This window comes from Brassica oleracea, chromosome C5, assembly GCF_000695525.1.
Source record: "Brassica oleracea var. oleracea cultivar TO1000 chromosome C5, BOL, whole genome shotgun sequence".
Lineage (NCBI taxonomy): Eukaryota > Viridiplantae > Streptophyta > Magnoliopsida > Brassicales > Brassicaceae > Brassica > Brassica oleracea.
In genome coordinates this window covers 2263099-2282357 of record NC_027752.1, presented here as the reverse complement: position 1 = coordinate 2282357, position 19259 = coordinate 2263099, and the positions used below count along the sequence as shown (strand labels likewise).

The following is a 19259-nucleotide window of genomic DNA, read 5'->3' as shown; positions in this document are numbered from 1 at the left end:
CACCCCCCTAAGAGAAAATTGCAAAAGTCAAGCTATAAGAAATTTTTCTTATAAGTCTCCTTTTGATATTTGGATGCAGTTTTTTCATGGTTTGGTGTTACAAAAGCACCGGTTCATGAGAAAATGCGAACGCTTAAAGGAAACAAATCTTTTTCTATAGGAAGGATCATTGGACATAGACAAGGTGAGTTGATTGGAATACTGTTTTACTATTTGCAAATGGTAATGTGAAAGTTTATTTTGTGTGTTTAAAAAATGTCTATGTTATTAGGAGGACCAAAAAAAAATTTGTTTCAAGCTTACCCATTGCTAGACCGGTCCCCAACCAACATGGTGATAATGAGAGTTCAAATCCGAGGAATATCAAGGCTATTTCCTCTCCACATACATTGTGGAAAGAGAACTGAAAATCTCAATGATCTGGTTAATGAGAAGCCACTAATGTTTTTGGAAGGTTAAGAAAACTTAACGGTAAGAAATTTTAGTTCTTTTGTAAGTTATATTACTGCGCTTCTATCATATTTCATGAGTCGAGAAACAAGTGCAACATCAGTACATTTCCTCATTCATCAGATGCGATAGGTGGGAGGCTAAAGGCGGGAAGAGGAGAGCTCTTTTTGACAAGAGCCGAGACACAAGATGGATCATCAAAGAGATCAACCAACCATATTTAAAATCTGGAACTGCCACGTTAGTAATGTCATGCCGTAAATAAGATACAAAATTAAAGTTATTTTTTCGAATTGTTTCCTTTTTAATAAGTAAAGGACTATATATGGTATATTGGCGCATTTCATGTAACAGGATTATATGGTCCCTCTATATTTGATTTTCCCATCCTTCCCGCCAATGCCGTAAATATGCGTCTACTTATTTGATTTTATAATTTTGTAATAACAGATACTCTTTTTAAATTTTAATAATTGTCTTGTTTGCTTCGGAAGCAATCTCTCGGTTTCAAGCTTGGTAGTCAATGAGCCAGTAAAACTGCTCCACAAGAAAGAGTGAATACTCACTTCTCGTATACTTGTTTAGAGGTACTCAATTTCCCCGTAGAGGTCGTTAAGGAGTCTCTCTGGAACATGGAGGATGTGAATCTCAACGACGGAGAGTCTCCGGTGATAGCTTTGAAGAGAAAACACTCCATGAGAAATTGACCTAGAGGAAAGAAAAAGTCTTCTCCTCCTTGTCGTCGACTTCTTCTTCCTCATACTCTTCTTCTTTTTCGTCTTACTCTTCTTTGTCGTCAAGAAGTAGAAAACAGAGTGTTGTTACGACTTACGAATCAAGAAAGTAACACAGGTAGGTTGTGGTTCTTGAGGATTTGGGTGCTGACTACTTAGAAGAGCTTATAAGATTATGTTCATGATCCTCTCTAGTTCCACAATTTCATGAAATTTGAGTGAACTCAGTTTTTTTTTCAATATAGTTTATTGTTTATCCAGTGAAAAGGTTTGTAAGAGATGTGATGGCGGTGTTGGAAGTGTATTGACAGTATGTAAAATGACTCTACCTTAATGCTTATAGTTTCTTAATTTTTTTAATGAGTTCTAATACTGTCTGTGTAATTATTGGCTAGTATTTTTATTAAATCAATAGTTTTTCTTACAATATTAAATGTTATAAGGTAAATATCTCCTAAACTATATTTGCGAAGTAATTTTGCCACATGTCCTTTCTACAATCAATTTCACAAAACAAATATGACATGACTATTGAAATTGATGACATGGCTTCCGGAAAAATATGACATGGATAATTTCATTTAATGTTGATTTATATTTTTGGCAAACTTATTAGAATATGGTAATAATTCATATATTACATTTAATATTGATATTTCTTTTTGGTAAACTTTTTTAAAATATAGTAATAGCTCATACATCATCTATAAAATAAATATATTCATATATAACATTTTAAATTTCGAAATATTATTATTTTGTATATTTATAAAATTTGTATTACTAAAGCTTTCAAAAATTTCTACAATTTTTAAAAAATTTAAATATCTAATCGTAAGATCATTAGACTTATATATCTACAAATTTTATAAATTTTGTTTAGGTTAAATATTTGATAATTATACAATTTTATATTATTTTTATTAGTTTTATACAAATTGATTTAATATATATTAAATATTAGTAAGAAAATAGTAAAATCTATAATATTTAATAAAATTTATTTTTAAATATAAGTTAGATTTAAAAAAAATTAGTACATGTGTGAAGTTGTGAGGCGGCAGAATCCAAACACCATCATTCCGATTAATGGGCTGATAAAGTAATACCCTTCATGGTCTTCACATAAACTCCTGCTATCCAACGAATACTTGTAGGGCCGATTCTTTTTGAAATAATAGTCTTCGTACTCGGTGAGACTGGGACGCCTGACGTTGATCACTGTTCCAGAAATACAAAATGTTACTCATTGACCCATAAGTCATCATCGCGCATGACACATCGCTCACAAAAATTGAGCAACCATCCAATGTTTCTTTCTTTTCCCAAACCGACTTAGGCTTGGACCAGTTAAGCCTGTACACCACCGGCTCCACAGACGATGCATCTACAAGAAATATCTTTCTTTTGTATTCAGTAATCCACCTCACCGTGTGCCTCTCGAATCTCGGGATCCGTTGCAGCACAGGGACAAGATTCCAAGTACGTGCAGACGGAACGAATACCCCTAGCGCAATCCCCAATGACATATAGAAGAGACCGTCATCTTTTCGGTATACGACGTTTATTGCATCCGAAAAGTCACCAGGAAACGGGTTTGGGAAGTGCTCTTTTACCCATGCAGAGGCTGCACCACACCAAGTGCTGATTTCGACTTTACGACGCGAGACGCTAGCACGAGTGATACCAAACACCACACAGCCTTTCTTTGTGGGAGCACAGGAGAAAGCAAAATGCACTTGCATCAACAAAAAGGTATCGAACACCCGGCAGGTCTACCCGCTCTCGGGTGAAAGGATTCAAGAAGAAGAGATTGACATGTGAAGCCCTGTCTTCCATGAGTAACCACCCGTCATTGGAATAAAGGACACAGCAAGACTTGGATAACTCGGGTGGATTCATCATGGCCTTCGTCTTCTTCTTCTCTACCGGGTCGAAGAACCCGTACGAGTAACGATCGAGATACATAAGCCAGCAAGGCGGATCTCTGACCCGAACAGATGCAGCTACTTCACCCCATGTCTTGCAGACCGCAGAAGACCGTATGTTGTCTTTCAAAGCAAGACGGGACAGTATCACAGCTAAAAGATCCGAGGGAAGACAAAACTCGGGTCCACTGTTATTGTTTTCTAAGATGATTCTACTCAACCTATTGACTTCTGCCTCAGCTTTTTTTAACTGTGTTTTCAAACTGACAACCAACAACACCGCAAATCATCATAAACACACTTATGCCCTGTAAAATCCCAATAAGGCATTGAAAGAAAGAAAGAACAAACCTCAATTCCTCTGCTTCTGAGATTGTTCTCAACCTCTTGAGCTCTGCCTCAAACACCTTGCGTTCTGCCTCTGCTCGAGCTTCCGCGATTTCTTCGTAACCATACCTGCTTTTGGGATTACAAATCCTATACAAAATTAACGATAGATATTCTGCCATCAGGTTGGAGACTGGAAAACAAACGGAGGCCGCCAAGGAATCTGGCTCTGATCATTTAAGGGTAAGGGGTTAGGTCCAAAGTGAGTTATGTTCGGGTAATGCTATTTGTCGGCGTGTACGGTTCAGATTACTACCGAACATATAATCTTTCTTTCTTTTTTGTTTTGGTCACGACCGAACATAAAATCTTTATTATCCAAAATTGTCATTTTGAAAGCTGACTCTTCGAGAGGTCTACCGTCTACTATTTAGATATATTCTTTTTTTTTTAATCCATAATTTTACAGAAAGTTTTCATTAAAGTGAGTAATTTTGAAACTTCTAAATAAATTCAAATAGCTCCCAAATTTTTTAGTTACCCATAAGTTATTTTAATAAATTTCTGGTTACCCCATAAAGTTAATCCAAAATAAATAGTTTTAATATTTTTTTGGCTACCCCATAAATAATATTAAAATTGAGTTGCAGTAGATCTAATAATTCGGTGGGCTGTTAGTTTCAGTAAAAATCATTCGGAAGAAATTGTAGATTTATTTGGTATGTTGGATGTAGATTTATAAGTTAGCATTCTTGTCACAAAATAACTGACTGGTTTTTTATTTATATGTTGCAATATGCATTTATATAAATAAAAAAATTCATATAAATAAAATTTGTTAGTAAATAAATAAAAAATTCATATAAATAAAATTTGTTAGTAAAAATAATTTATATATTAATATGAACTTAAAAGGCTAACTAAAAACATAAAATCTAAAATAGATAAAATAAAATAATAGTAAATAAAAATAATTTAAATAAAATAATACTATTTAAATATAAAACAAATGAAATAATACTAATTAGATATAAATATGTGCCTCATAAAATTATATATGTAATTCCCATTTAGATAAATACGTACATTCTGTATATTATATTGCGCAATTTAAAAAAAAAAGTATATGACTAAACTGAAAACAAAAATATTATTAGATTTTAAAATAATAATAAACATTATTCTAGTGAAGTCTTAAGTGATGATTTTGTTAACTAATCATGCATGTTGCTTAGATTTCTTGCATTTATGACAATTATTTATTTCTTAAGAAAAAATCAACCAAGTAATTAAAGCAAATGTTGTATATCATATCATAAAATTAAATAATGTAGCTAACTTTTCTAGTTGGAATAAGTAGAAATACAAAACAAAACAAAACAAAAAACAAGAAAATAAATTTTGATGACAAAATGTTGGAAGAAAAAAAAATACTAACTCAACTTCTACTTCTCCTCCCTCGTCTTTTCCATAATTTTGGGTTAACTTTTCAGTTAACATTTTTACAAAGCACATAATTCAAAATGGTAAGTGGTAACTCAAGCATAACTCACTCTAATTCATATTCAAACTTTAAGGTTTTTATTGGTGACGTAAGTTAGATTTGATTAAATTTAAATTTGTGTTAATGTTTAAGTTAGAATGTGTTATGTTTGAGTTGTAATTTTGGATTAGTCTTTTAACAAATTGGATGATTCAGGTCAAAAATCAATATCAAACAAAATCACACGAAGTACAAGTTAGTTAGTACTTTTTTTGCATTTTGTTAGTCTTACGGTTATTTTGTATAGTTATTAAGTACTTTGTAAAAGATTTTATAGGTTTTCTTATTTTATTTAAATTATTTCTATAAATAAATTGTTAATTATGTTTAATAACTAAAATTTTACATAGATAATTTTCTTTGTAAATATATATATATATACACATATTGTTATAGTATAAACTTAAATATATTTTCTTATTTTTAAAGTATTTTTATAATAAATTTTATTATTGAATATACTTATTAAAAAGATTAAAATTATTCTTATTACAACTTATAAATCAAAAATGTTACCAATAAATTATTTTCAAAAGATATTAACTCATATTTATCCAGTAAATTCACTATATAAATCTTTAGTTTTTACCATATTTTTTTTTACTATAAGTTATATCGAATTATAATGTTTATGATAACGTAGAATTGATACTATATCTCACCAATTGGAGCCAAAATTTTCAATTTAATTCATGATTGGTGATATTTTTGAGTTATCAAAGAATTAAATTCTTAAATCAAGCTAAGTTAATGGTAACTCATGTTACCAATATTTTTTTCTAGAAATTGGCTTTAGGATGAAAATTTGCACTCAAATTTATTACATTACCCATTTATCCTTGGTAAGAATTGTTGTTGTTTTTTTTTTGCTAAAAATTCTTTGCAGGTTTATTTTACTAAACCTAGATACATTTAAAACAATGTTTAAATTTATTTCCGTTTGATCAACTTAGAAATGCACTTTGATAAGATTGATGATAATTTCTTTAAAATAACGACACTAAATTTGTTAGAACATCTCTAACCATACATTTTATTCTAATGGAAGCAAAACCTTCAAAATAAAGATTTAAGGGTTGATTGTTTCAACTATGATTTAATATCAAAAAAAACATTCACACATGTACTATATTTACTTTGTAACATAGTTTAATATAGTTTATTGTTATCCAATATACCATATAAATGTTTACTTTATAAATGGCATAATTTATTGTTATCCAATATTATTGTCATTATATATGGTATGTTTACCTTATAACATTTAATATTTGTAAAAAAAATTGATTAAATATAAATATTATATAGCTAATAACTACACATTAAAATATATTAAGAAATTATAAACATTAAGGTAGAGTGATTTACAAACTGTCGATACACTTCCAACATCGCCAACACATCTCTTCCAAAACTTTCATTGAACAACAATAAACTATATTTAAAAAAACAAACAGAGCTCACTAAAATTTCATGAAATAGTGGAAGTAGTGATGATCATGAACATAATCTCATAAGCTCTTCTAAGTATTCAGCACCCAAATCCTCAAAAACCACAACCTCTGTTTCTTGATTCGTAACAACACTTTGTTCTCTATTTCTTGACGACAAAGAAGAAGAGTAAGCGGAAGAAGAAGAAGAGTAAGACGAAGAAGAAGACGTCGACGACAAGAAAGAAGAAGAAGAAGAAGGAGAAGACTTCTTCTTTCCTCTAGGCCTGTTTCTCATGGAGTGTTTTCTCTTCAAAGCTATCACCGGAGACTCTCCGTCGTTGAAATTCACATTCTCCATGTTCCAGAGAGACTCCTTAACAACTTCAACGGGGAAGTTGAGTACTGCGAGGTCGCCTTTCAAAGCGAAAGCCGCCTGATCATAAGCGAGAGCTGCCTCTTCAGCAGTGTCGAACGTACCGAGCCACACTCTTATCCCTTTCCTCGTTGAGTCTCTTATCTCGGCTGCGTATTTCCCCCACGGCCTCTTCCTCACTCCTCTGTATGACCTCTCCTCCTCCTGCTTGTTGGCAGCAACGGTTGCATCTTCTTCTTCTTTGATGAGTGATTCTTCAAATGTGGAGAAGTCATCAAAGTAATAGGAAGGGCTAACAGCTGAGAGGAATGATTGATCATGTAAGAAATTATCTTCCCACAAGAATGATTCTTGTGAGCTCCATGATGTTGTGGTAGAAGAGTCTTGACTTTGGTTTTCAGAAAAGAAGTTAGTTTGAAACTCCATTTTCAATTTTTTTCCTTCCAAACGGTTTTCTATTTTCAGATCTCGTTATTAAGTGGTTATAAGTTTGGGAAGTATATAGCATATATATATACGAGATGTCCACAGTACGTATCAGATGAAATATATAAAACTTTATAAATTTTGGGTCAAATTGATAGCAAGGCTGCCTCCAATAATTATTTATTCCGAAAACGCAAAATGGAGATAATATATTAGAAAGAAGCCAAAAAAGAAGGTAATACGTAATAAGATCTATCTCTAATACGATACACATAAGTAGGTGCATTGTTCCACGAGGGACAAGACCAAGATTGAGGGATTGACGTACGGCGGCGTGTTTCCGACAAAATACATGAGGTCATCATTTTGATGACATGGCATATATTTGCCACGTTGGCTTTCCGCTTTTGTTTCTCAAGAGCATGCATCTCGGTCGCCGGTAGAGTTTTTAGGTTTTAAATGTTCAAGAAAACTCCGATTTTTAGGAGGTGTTATTGCTTTATATATTTTGATTGATTTAGAAATTCATATAGTATTTATAAATCCAAGTAAAATATGCAAATCCAGATCGTTTTTCTTCGAATTTGAGTCTTTGTATTTTTAACTAAAAAATTCAAACAAATCCATTCAAATTCATTATAAAATCAAATATATTAGTAAATCCGTACGATTGAATAACATTTGATTTAATATATAATTTATAAATCATTAAACCAATAACACATGATTTTAATACAAATTTTAAAATCACAGAACTAATAACACTAAATTTAGTTCAGATTTTCAAATCCATTAAAATACAACAACCAATAACCCTTACTTAATGTATGCAATTGGTATGAATATTTACGACGGCAGTTTTGTCACTTTAAAAATTAAATAAAACATATACATTTATAGAAGTTTACAGAGCATAAAATATTGTAAGAAGATATATTCGAATTCAATCATTCCATGATTAATCAGACATTTTAGAAATTGGATATGTGTGATACTCATAAAAATTATAAAAAGCTTAGAGGGATAATCTTTTGTTTGTGAACTTCTTGAGAGATAATTAAGAATAGTTTAAGAGGATGTACCAAACTAATAAAGTGGTTATTAAATATTTAGTTTTATATTTTTAAAATCAGCTGAGTGGAATGAGCCTATAATGGTGGACCATTGAAATATAATTGGCGTATAACGCAACTTGCGAATATAATAATAACATGTAGCAACTAGCAAGAGAGACGGGTGCATGAACACACTACTCTTTTCGTTGCCAAAAACAAAAGAACACTTCTCTTTTCACTTGTTCCTTTTAATCTATAGTTTCACTTTTTGTCCGGGCCTGCTAGCCTGCTAGGGTCAAAGGTAAACCAAGTTATTTTGGTCAAAAGAACTTTTTTTTCCTCACGACCAAGAAAATCCAGACATGCATGATATTCAGTGTCCCTACTCGTTATAATGCTCTGATAGAAGGAGAATGAATTGTTTGATTGGGAAATTATGAAATTCCAGCAAATCTAGTTGTTGGTTTTAATCATATTTATAATACTGGTTCGACTTGCTAAAGAAATGATGTATGCTTTTTAAATTCTAATAATACTCGTGGTGTTTGAAGCTATTAAATTTTGTTAGTTTTACTGATTCTTTGAAACAAAATTTATATGTTTACAAACTACTTGAATTCAAGAAACAAACCGTAACGACCCTAATTGGAATATAAGATACATGCTCTCAGCAATACTATGATTTCGATAAATTTACGTACAATATGTTCCAAAAATTAAGTTACAAAATATATATATATATATGTTCCAAAAATTGCACTGTCAAATTTGGTTTTTTTCATATCGCTATATTTGAAGAAAAGTTTTGTTGGTGCAAATATTTGAAGAAAAGTTATAGATTGTAGAATAAAAGCATTGTGATTTTAGTTGGAGTTGCCAACTTTCAACTAAAAAGTATAGTAACTGAATATTAAAAAAAACGTATTTAATTTCTACCGAGTAAAGTCTATAAATCAAAACTTGACAAAAATACAAATTTGTTTTAGAATCTTCTTTTCATGCTGGACTTTAATTGGGAAAATTGTCTATTCCCCTATAAACTAGTTGTTCCCGGTTTTTTCACACACGAACTTTGAAGTCATGTCAAAAACCACATGAACAACAAAAAAAATGCTTCTTCCCCTATGAACTAGTTGTTCCTGGTTTTTTCACACATGAACTTTTAAATCATGTCAAAAACCACATGAAAAACTCTATTTTTTGAATTACATACACAAATAAACGTGTTATTTGAAAGTTAACTTAGTTTATGACAGATGGAGAACCGGTTTAATTTGAGTTGATAAAAAAAATACAATTTCGTTTTATTCTTTTTTTTTCAATTGCTCATTTTCTTCATAAATCGTTTTATTTTCCAACATCAATTGGAGATACTGCATCGATTTTATAGTTCCTTGTGGCAATACATGGAGATTGGTAAGCTAGTAGTTGATGCTCTTATTTCTTTATGCGTCATGTAAAACGTTTTATTCTTCTGCAGAATAATAAATTTTATCCCCAATCGATGATAAAATGATTTCTGAAGAAAAGCAGTTGACTAAAACAGAAAAAAAAGAATAAATTGGCTCTCCACCTGTCATAAATCAAGTTACCGTTTAAATAGCACTGTTTACGGTTTCATGAGAATTAATTTAAAATCGATAGTTTGTGTATGTAATTCAAAAAATAGAGTTGTTCATGTGGTTTTTGGCATGAATTAAAAGTTTGTGTGTGAAAAAACCAGGAACAAGTAGTTCATAGGGGAATAAACCATTTTTCCGCTGTTCATGTAGTTTTTGGCATGGCTTAAAAGTTCATGTGTGAAAAAACCGGGAACAATTAGTTTATATAGGAATAGACCATTTTCCCTGACTTTAATACCTCATTCCGAAAGCAAGAAAGTGCATGCATCTTAATTTCCAGCACGTGTCTATTAACTTGGGCATGATTTAGTAGCCAGCCACGCCAAAATTTGAAAGCTTGTTTCTTATTTTTGAATACCCAATATAAATTATAATACAAGTGGAAAGTATGCATTATTAAAAAATTAAAAAAATGAAACATCGTTCTCGCCGGCGGCAATAATTTAGGGATGAATACATGGTATGACTTATGACCGTGCTGTTTAACATATACAAAACAATAAATAATTGGTTAACTAGCATAATTTGATTCAAAATTAGGTGAGTAGCCGTATAAAATTATTGATTAGGCAAAATTAGGCAAGTAGCTGTTATAAACATATTGATGAGGGTTTAATATTAGTTAATATATACTTTCAAAGAATTTACGGTTCATTGTATCGATAAGAAACAAGATCAGAAAATAAATCATAAGGATGTGGCGCTTTTCTTAACAAACTAGTATGATAACAACTCTTATGTTATTTTATTTTTAAACGTAAATAGCCCAACTATTTAAAGTCGAAATCCATAGCATAACATAATCTATAACTCAAACTTCTAAGTCAAGATAGAATGAAAAACTGAACAGAATTTTGTTTCTTTGAATCACAAAAAGTTTTAGACAATTTTCGTCAGAAATTAATTTAAATAACAAAAGTAATCAGGGGAAATGATAAAATTTAACAAGTTCGTTTACCAAAAAAAAAAAATTAACAAGTTCGTATTAAATATATGACTTACTTTTTAAAGGAATGACATACCAAAACAGGAAAGTATCTAACACGGTGGACATGTTGTGGTCTTTTTTGCAACAGAGCGACAAAATCTATGAAGTCGAACCTTCTGTCTCTTCTAGAGTGTCTTTGCCACGCTTCTCTGGCTCTCGTTGCCTTTGTTAATAATCTGTTAAATCGCGTAGGATTTTCAAAGTCTTTACCTTTACCGACAACCTTCACTTCTTACATGAATTCTTTGACAATGCCGTCTCACATTCTTCTCCTCCTTCGTGGCTGCTCATCTCCACGCTTCGAGAACATTCCTATCTCACAGGTGCTCAAGCAATGGTCCACCCCCAAGCTTCTGGAGTCCGCTTTATCCCCCATGATCAAAACCAGCCAAAACCAAGACTGTTACATGATGAACCAGTTCATCACCGCCTGCACCTCCTTCAACCGCCTCGACCTCGCGGTTTCCTCAATGGACCACATGCAGGAGCCTAATGTATTCGTCTACAACGCGTTGATTCAAGGCTTCGTTACTTGTTCTCACCCGATTCGTTCTCTTGAGTTATACGTTCGTATGCTCAGAGACTCTGTTTCTCCATCGAGCTACACTTACACTTCCCTCGTAAAGGCTTCCACTTTCGATCACGTGTTTGGGGAGTGTGTTCATGCGCACATTTGGAGACTTGGGTTTTGTCTCCATGTCCAAATTCAGACCACGCTTATCGGGTTTTACTCGGGATTCGGTAGAATTAAAGAAGCGAGGAAAGTGTTCGACGAAATGCCTGAGAGAGATGATTTTGCCTGGACCACGATGGTTTCTGCTTATCGTCAGGTTTTGGATATGGAGTCCGCGAGCTCTTTAGCTAACCAAATGCAGGAGAAGAATGTAGGTACGTGGAACTGTTTGATTGATGGATATATGAGATCAGGCAATGTTGAAGTAGCGGAGTCTTTGTTTGATCAGATGCCTGTGAAGGATATAATCTCATGGACGAGTATGATCAAAGGCTACTCGAGTAACAAGAGATACAGAGAAGCAATCTCAGTGTTCTATAAAATGACTGAGGAAGGAGGGATTGTTCCTGATGAAGTGACTATGTCAACTGTTATCTCATCTTGTGCGCATCTCGGCGTGCTGGATGTAGGCAAGGAGGTTCATATGTACACGGTGCAGAACGGGTTTGTTCTCGATGTCTACATTGGTTCAGCACTGGTGGATATGTATTCCAAATGCGGTAGCTTGAACCGAGCGCTTGTGGTGTTCTTCAATTTGCCGGAAAAGAATCTCTTCTGCTGGAACTCGATCATCGAAGGGCTCGCGGCTCATGGTTATGCACGTGAAGCAATGAAAATGCTTGGCAAGATGGAGATGGATTCAGTCAAACCTAACTCAGTCACTTTCGTGAGCGTTCTAACTGCGTGTACTCACGCAGGGCTTGTAGAAGAAGGCCGGAAGATATACCGTAGCATGAGTGATGAATACTCCATCCTCCCTAATATTGAACACTACGGATGCATGGTTGCTTTATTCAGCAAAGCCGGGTTGATTCAAGAGGCTCTAGGATTGATTGAAAGTATGGAGTTTGAAGCGAATGCGGTTATCTGGGGAGCGTTGCTTGATGGGTGCAGGCTTCACAAGAACTTAGAGATAGCTGAGATAGCGTTTAACAAACTGATGGTTTTGGAGCCGAGGAATAGTGGGTACTATTCTCTTTTGATTAGCATGTATGCAGGAGAAAACAGGTGGAGAGATGTAGCAGAGGTTAGAGGAAGGATGAGAGAGTTGGGTATAGAAAAGATATGTCCTGGGGCGAGTTGGATTGAGTTAGATAAACGAGTCCATCTGTTTGCTGCAGCTGATAGATCTCACTCTGCTTCAGATGAGGTTTACTTGCTACTTGATGCGATATATGACCAGATGGGATTAGCGCAGGAAACTGAGTATGCATATTAAGAGTTACTAAAAGAGCTGCTCATCTATATTGTTGCTTCATATTGGTCAAACACTATGCTAAAGGATCAATAGCTGAGCCTGAGTGTCTCTAGCCAATTTCAATTGCAGATAGTCCTATGGGTATGGTATATCCTTTAATGCTCATTTCCGTCTCACACTATTCACCATCTCCCACATCCCAGCGTCAGCATATATATTAGAAAGCAAGAGGTAGACGCTTGATTCAATGGATCCCATGGATAAGAGCTTCTCTGTGATTTCTTCTGCTAAGTCGACATTTTTATGAATTCTACAAGCATTCAAAAGAGCTCCCCAAGCACTGGCTGTTACTCATATATCTTTAGAAAACCATGGGAATGTAGTGTCTGTGTTATAACGCCATTACATGTCTTATGATAGGATGCGTTTCCTCCATTCTCCTTGAAAGATTCCCGATCGCAGGACGACTCCAAAAGTTTGATAGGAGAAGGATAATAAACATTGTCATGTAAATACAGAAAGGCTTTAATGTCATCTCCATATGTCTTCAACTCCAGCAAAATGGATAAAAAGGTTATTCATACATTGCTACAGATGGTTTACGTTTTGCTGTTGCAGGAGATGAATATTGTTAAAGACCACTTCTGTTTGGTTTAGTTCATTTCGATTTTGTACCGGAAGATTGTAATCCATGTTCTCGGAAAACTCCTTTCTCTTTGCGAGTTTAGTCCATAATCGTGTAATCCATGTTCCTGGAAACGTCATTTCTCTTTGTAATGATCGTTTATGTTTCTTGATATAGAACCCATAAATTTTCTTTGCAGACTTAACAAACTTCAAATCTAAAACCAAACAAGAGACAACAAAAGCCAAAGAACTTGAATATGGTTAAAAAAAAGGACTACAACGGAGAAAGGCTTCACTAACAGTGTCTAAGGGTGTCTAGTTTTTAACTCTAAGAATGCAATAAATCCCATGAGCCTCTGATTAGGGAGAAAACGCCACAGCTTTGTAACTGGAAAGAGATAGGAGCACCTCACCAAACTGAACAATAACACAGTCAACAACACTCTTCAGTCTTTTGTCGAGGGAGGCTCAAGATCAGGCGATGAAGTCACACTCTCTTTCTGACCCGAAGAAGACATCGGCCTTCTCGGCTCCGCCACACCGCTTTGTTGTCCCTGCTGTTGCTGAAGCTGAAGCTGATACAGTTGCTTCTGTTGATGAAACTGAAACTGCTGCTGCTGTTGTTGTTGTTTCTGAGAATGAATTTGGAGCTGCTGGATCTGTTGTGCAGCTTGCATAGTGTTTATCAAATGATTACTGGGATAGAATTGCTGGTTTGATCCAAAAGAACATATGGTAATGAAAATGGTGGAGCCGCTGGAGGAGAAGGAGGGTCGTTGTTGACTGTTGCTTTTCAGATTCTGGCTGACTCTGTTCCCACGGCTAAGTTGTCACTTGGCTCTGTTGCAACTGTTAACAACATTGATTGCACTGTTGAGAGGATAAAAAGCTGTTATGTCTTGTGAGTCTGCTTGAAAACGGCACCCAGTAGGTAGAAATCTCTCAGATGCTCTTCCCCGAACCAATCATCTCTCCAAGGATTGCAGCCTAAAGATCCAAAGAGACAATACATCAGAAGAAGAAGATACACACACACACACACACTGTTCTCAAACCAATAGGTCCAAAAGAATGCAGATATAAACACCCAAAAACAAACTATGTAATTCAAGATTGAATCAATCTAGTTCAAGCCACCAAGAAACACTGCTAAACCCTAATGTATATATCATCACACTGAGAACGTTACAAAAATCTCAGAACTATTAAAACATTACAAGAATCACATACCATACGTCTCAAGTTCTTTTGAATGCTTCATTACTAAAAGCTACTTACTCATCTGGAGCCTGTCACTAGATGCTCATCTGTGAGATTTTTGAGTTACAAAATTCACTCTAAGTAACTGTGTCACAGTTATATATCAGTCATCTCTCTATATTGTCGATTCTTATTCGTCAAACTAAGATGCAGGATCAATCAATAGCTGAATGTTTCTAGCAGACTTCAATAGCAGATAGTCCCATCGGTTTTGTATATCCTTTGATGCCCATTTTCTGTCTCACGCTATTTCACCATCTCCCACACCCCAGCGTCAGCATATATGTTGGAAAGCAACACGTAGACGCTTGATTCATTGGATCCCACGGATAAGAGCTTCTCTGCTATTTCTTCTTCTAAGTCTACATTTTTATGGATTCTACATGCATTCAGAAGAGCTCCCCAAGCACTGGCCATTGGTTTCACATGCATGCTATCAATAAAAGACTTAGCTTCCTCAACTTCAACAGCTCGACCTAGCAAGTCTATACCATACACGCGTAATGCTCTTCCTCTGGTGCAATCCCGTAGTATCTTGTCATCGACGCAAACTGCTTCCGTCCTTCTTCGATGTTTCCCGAATGGCTACATGCCGACAAAAGCGATACAAATGTCACAGAGTTTGGAGTTACGTTCCGCGACTTCATTTTACCAAAACAATCCAGAGCTTCCTCGAACATACCATTTATCCCAAAAGCATTGTTCATAGAGCTATCCGGCATCATATCGAAAACCTTCCTAGCCATTCGAAAGACGTAAAATTCACAGCGTCCATTTCAATCTCATTCCTTATCATGTAGCCATGAACACTTCTCCCGTGACTCTGAGACCCCAAGCTCGAGCAAGCAACAAGAAGTGCCGCTAAAGTACATTGATTCGGAAGAACCCTTTCTCCCAGCATCTCCCTGAACAGATCAAACGCTTCAACAGCTCTCTCACATTTCGCAAATCCAGAAACCAGCATTGTCCACATCACCACATTCTTATCAACAGTTCTTTCAAACATCTCTCTAGCATTATCCAACAACCTGCATTTCACATACATATCTACAACAGAGGCTTGTAGATAACCACTCTGATCTATAAACCCCCTTCTGATGGATACACCGTCCACCGACTTCCCTTCTCTACCGGCAAAGACATTCCCACAAGCCTTCACCAAACATATCAACGTAAGCGCATTATCATCTCCAAACCCGCCTCTCTCATGAGATAAAACAAACGAAACACTTCAGAGTCTCCCGAGTATCTCAAATACCCTTTCATCAAAAACCCACCAAAGAACCGAGCTTCTCAGAGGCATTTCGTCGAACACCTTCTGCTCATCTTCCATACCACCAAACTCTCCATACATCTCAACCAACGACGGAGCAACATAATCATCCTTATCCAACCCATTCTTCATCGCCAATCCGTGAATCAGAACCCCCATTCTCTAACAACCCTAACCCCACGCAAGCTTTGATCGCGAACACCAAATTGAAACTGTCGACGCCGCCGCCGTCACATTCCCTCCTCATGCGATTGTAAAGACGCAAGCTTTCGCAGTGATTCTTGGATTTGGAGTACCCGGAGAAAGCCGTGTTCCACGAGTAACGGTTCCTCTTCCGGGGAGGGATTCGATCGAAGGAAGCGGCGGCGAAATCGAGACGATTCGATTGGATGTAGGAGTTGGTGAGACTGGATCCGAGAACGACTTCTTCTTCGAGTCCGTGGAGTATAACCTTTGCGTGGTTCTCTTCACCGGAAGCATCGGTGGTGAAGTGCGCCTCGGCAAAAAAAAAAACAAATCAAGCAAACCGAAGCACGTGCTTTTGTAATCAAACTGTAAGAGCATTGGACGGAGTATTACTCCATTTTCTACTTCAAAATAGAGTAACTCCAGAATAGAATTGAGTTTTGCTCTATTTTCTACTTCAAAATAGAGTAACTCCAGAATGGACTTGAGTTTTACTCCAATGTATTACTCCATTTCCTACTCCAAAATAGAATATTTTAAATATATATTATGTTTTATGTTTATTAAAAAATTAGTAATATCACCTTTCATTTATACTATTTGCAAAATAGTCCATTTTCATATGTATGATCTTGTATGTTTTATATTATATATCTTTTGTATGGTGCTTATCTTTTATTTTTTATATGTATGGTCTTTTATGTTTTATACTATATATATTTTGTTGCATAAAATAGTTCATTAGATGGATATTTATATAATTAAGAAATATTAACACTAATTTTTATAATATATATAGTAAAATAATATTTATATATTTATTTATAATAATATTCTATTGAAAACGAAAATATTTAGAAATATAGGACCTTTTTATACATAAAAAAGTTCAACTTCATTTTGGAGTAATGAGTTGGTTTACTCCATATTTGGAGTAATCATATCTATTACTCCATTTTGGAGTGGGTTTTGGAGTGGGGTTGGAGATGATTTTACTGCAAAATGAAGTTTGGAGTGGATTTTGGAGTAGGGTTGGAAATGTCCTAATAACACAAAAAAATGAATACACGTGCTTATTGTTTTTTTTGTTGCCATGTTTATGAGTTGTGAATTTCGGTGAAATTTCAGGATTGGGATGAATGTTTTTTTTGTATACCGAGTTAACGTACTGATTCATGTCCACACTGACTATGTATTTAATACGTGCGTCCGCACCTACCAACGCATGTCTTCGTTTATTTGGTCGTGACTTTGAGAGTTAAAGACTGAATCAAACTTGGGACATGAATTTTTCTCTATGAATATATTATTCGCTTTATGTGGCAGTTGAAAACTTCCAAGTTCCTTGGCTTAGTGGATTCGGTTTTTAAGGTGATATCATGTCGTCTTGACCTACAAAACCGAATGTGAATCGTCGTCATGTAGCGTTTTAAATATTGACGAACAAAGAAACAATAGTTGAATTATATACATGTTTATTAAACAGATTAATTTGACCACAATTCTTATTTAACCGGTTGATATCTGGTCAATTAACCAACGTTTGGCAGACTCTGCGTATGTAATTCTCTAAAAACCAAAGAATAATCAAAGATCAATAAGTACCAATAATCTATTTTCAAGTACATTTTTCTTCTAAACTGAACCGGAATCTACTTATTAACGGTAAACCGGTATAGTAATTTTGATTGTCATGTTTTGAATGTTTACTTGTGAATTTGTGATATACATTGCGGTCCAAGGCAAAAACCGTGTTATGTCTTAACTTGTTTGATCAATTCCTATTGTTTAAGTTCAAATGTTGAAAACCAAGTCTTTCCTAGTAAAAGTCAAGGCACGAGAAAATCTAAGTAGGACCAAAAGCCTCCAAGTCACACAAAGCTACCAGTTTACCAATCAACCAACACCATTATCGACAACCTTATATATAGGTCATTATCAAAACTAAATATGATACAAAACAAACAAGGAGTAAAGCCATACAACAACTTTTACGTGCCAAGACCAAAAGAAGAAGAAGAAATTCGTACTTTTAATATACAAAGAAACAAGAGAGAAATGATGATGAAGAGACAAATGATACTTGGAGTGATTCTGCTTGGATTCTTGATGATTTTCTTGGGCACCACACAAGTGGAAGCGGCTAGGCCGTTGCGAACCAGCGGTGAGATTCAATACGTGTTCCAGTTCCTGCAAAGAGGTCCGGTGCCGCCCTCAGATCGAAACGGATGTACCCACATTCCGAGACAGGGAGGTTCGTGCCGCGGCTGAGCAGTCACGTTAGTCTGATTATACATCCTGGTTAATTTTTTTTTCCAAATTTAAGGTAGTTAATGTAATAAACACAACAATGGTTTTGTGTGTTGGTTCTATATTTAAAGCAGTTAGCAACTTCAAAAGCAAATGTATGTATTCATTAACTTTGTAAAAGCTGCAAAAAGCTTGTTGATGAGATTAATTATTATTTTATTTGTTAAGGAACTACATAGTCTACATGTATAACCATTTTGGTTCATAATTATAATATTATTTTTTATCTTTACGCATCTCTCTGATCATCTTCATAAAATGTAAGCCCCGGTTATAATGTCGACCATCCACTACAATAAAACAGCGACATACTGAGGGAAAAAATCGTCGGTATGTCGTCAGAATAATGCTATTCCGACGACATACCGACGAAAAAAATCCTCGAAAATAACTCCTCGGAAATTCATCTTTCCTCGGAAATCCCTCGGAAATTTCCGACGGAATTCCGAGGAAATTCATTTCCTCGGAATATTCCGAGGACTTTTTTCGTCGGAAATTCCTCGGAATATTCCGAGGAATATGTCGTCGGAATATTCCAAGGGATACACTTCCTCGGAATATTTCCAAAATTCAAAAAAAAATTATAAATTTATTTTTTTAAATTGAAATTCAAAAATATAAAATTAAAATTGAAATAGAAAACATATTTAAAATAAAAAAATAATAAAATAGTTTTTATAAATAAAAAAATGTTTTATAAATACAAAATTAGTTTTAATAAATATAAATATTTTTATAAATATGAAATCATCTTTTTATAAATACAAAAAATAATAAAATAGTGTTTATAAAT

At 34.6% G+C, this 19259-nt stretch overlaps 4 protein-coding genes and 1 pseudogene across 4 annotated transcripts; 1 reads left to right on the top strand and 4 right to left on the bottom strand.

Annotated features, from left to right (window-relative positions):
* Positions 1-307, bottom strand: part of LOC106344254 — a 10350-nt pseudogene extending 10043 nt beyond the window's left edge.
* A 1910-nt stretch (positions 308-2217) lies between these two features.
* LOC106344252 (F-box protein At1g49360-like) lies at positions 2218-3761 on the bottom strand. Its single transcript, XM_013783663.1, is given in 4 exon segments — positions 2218-2407; positions 2409-2941; positions 2943-3375; positions 3464-3761. Coding segments are annotated over 4 exon segments (1314 nt in total). The 5' UTR covers positions 3622-3761.
* A 2718-nt stretch (positions 3762-6479) lies between these two features.
* Positions 6480-7247, bottom strand: LOC106293949 (ethylene-responsive transcription factor ERF094). Its single transcript, XM_013729582.1, has one exon. It carries the CDS (start codon positions 7212-7214, stop codon positions 6480-6482), a length of 735 nt encoding a protein of 244 aa, XP_013585036.1. The 5' UTR covers positions 7215-7247.
* A 3710-nt stretch (positions 7248-10957) lies between these two features.
* On the top strand, positions 10958-13633 carry LOC106295463 (pentatricopeptide repeat-containing protein At1g06145). Its single transcript, XM_013731374.1, has one exon. It carries the CDS (start codon positions 10981-10983, stop codon positions 12829-12831), a length of 1851 nt encoding a protein of 616 aa, XP_013586828.1. The 5' UTR covers positions 10958-10980; the 3' UTR covers positions 12832-13633.
* LOC106344251 (pentatricopeptide repeat-containing protein At1g06140, mitochondrial) lies at positions 13610-16487 on the bottom strand (the record flags this gene model as incomplete). Its single annotated transcript, XM_013783661.1, is given in 8 exon segments — positions 13610-14424; positions 14668-14948; positions 14950-15183; positions 15186-15445; positions 15448-15891; positions 15894-15972; positions 15974-16126; positions 16128-16487. Coding segments are annotated over 7 exon segments (1605 nt in total), but the record flags the coding sequence as incomplete, so codon positions are not given.
* Positions 16488-19259: the final 2772 nt, after the last annotated feature.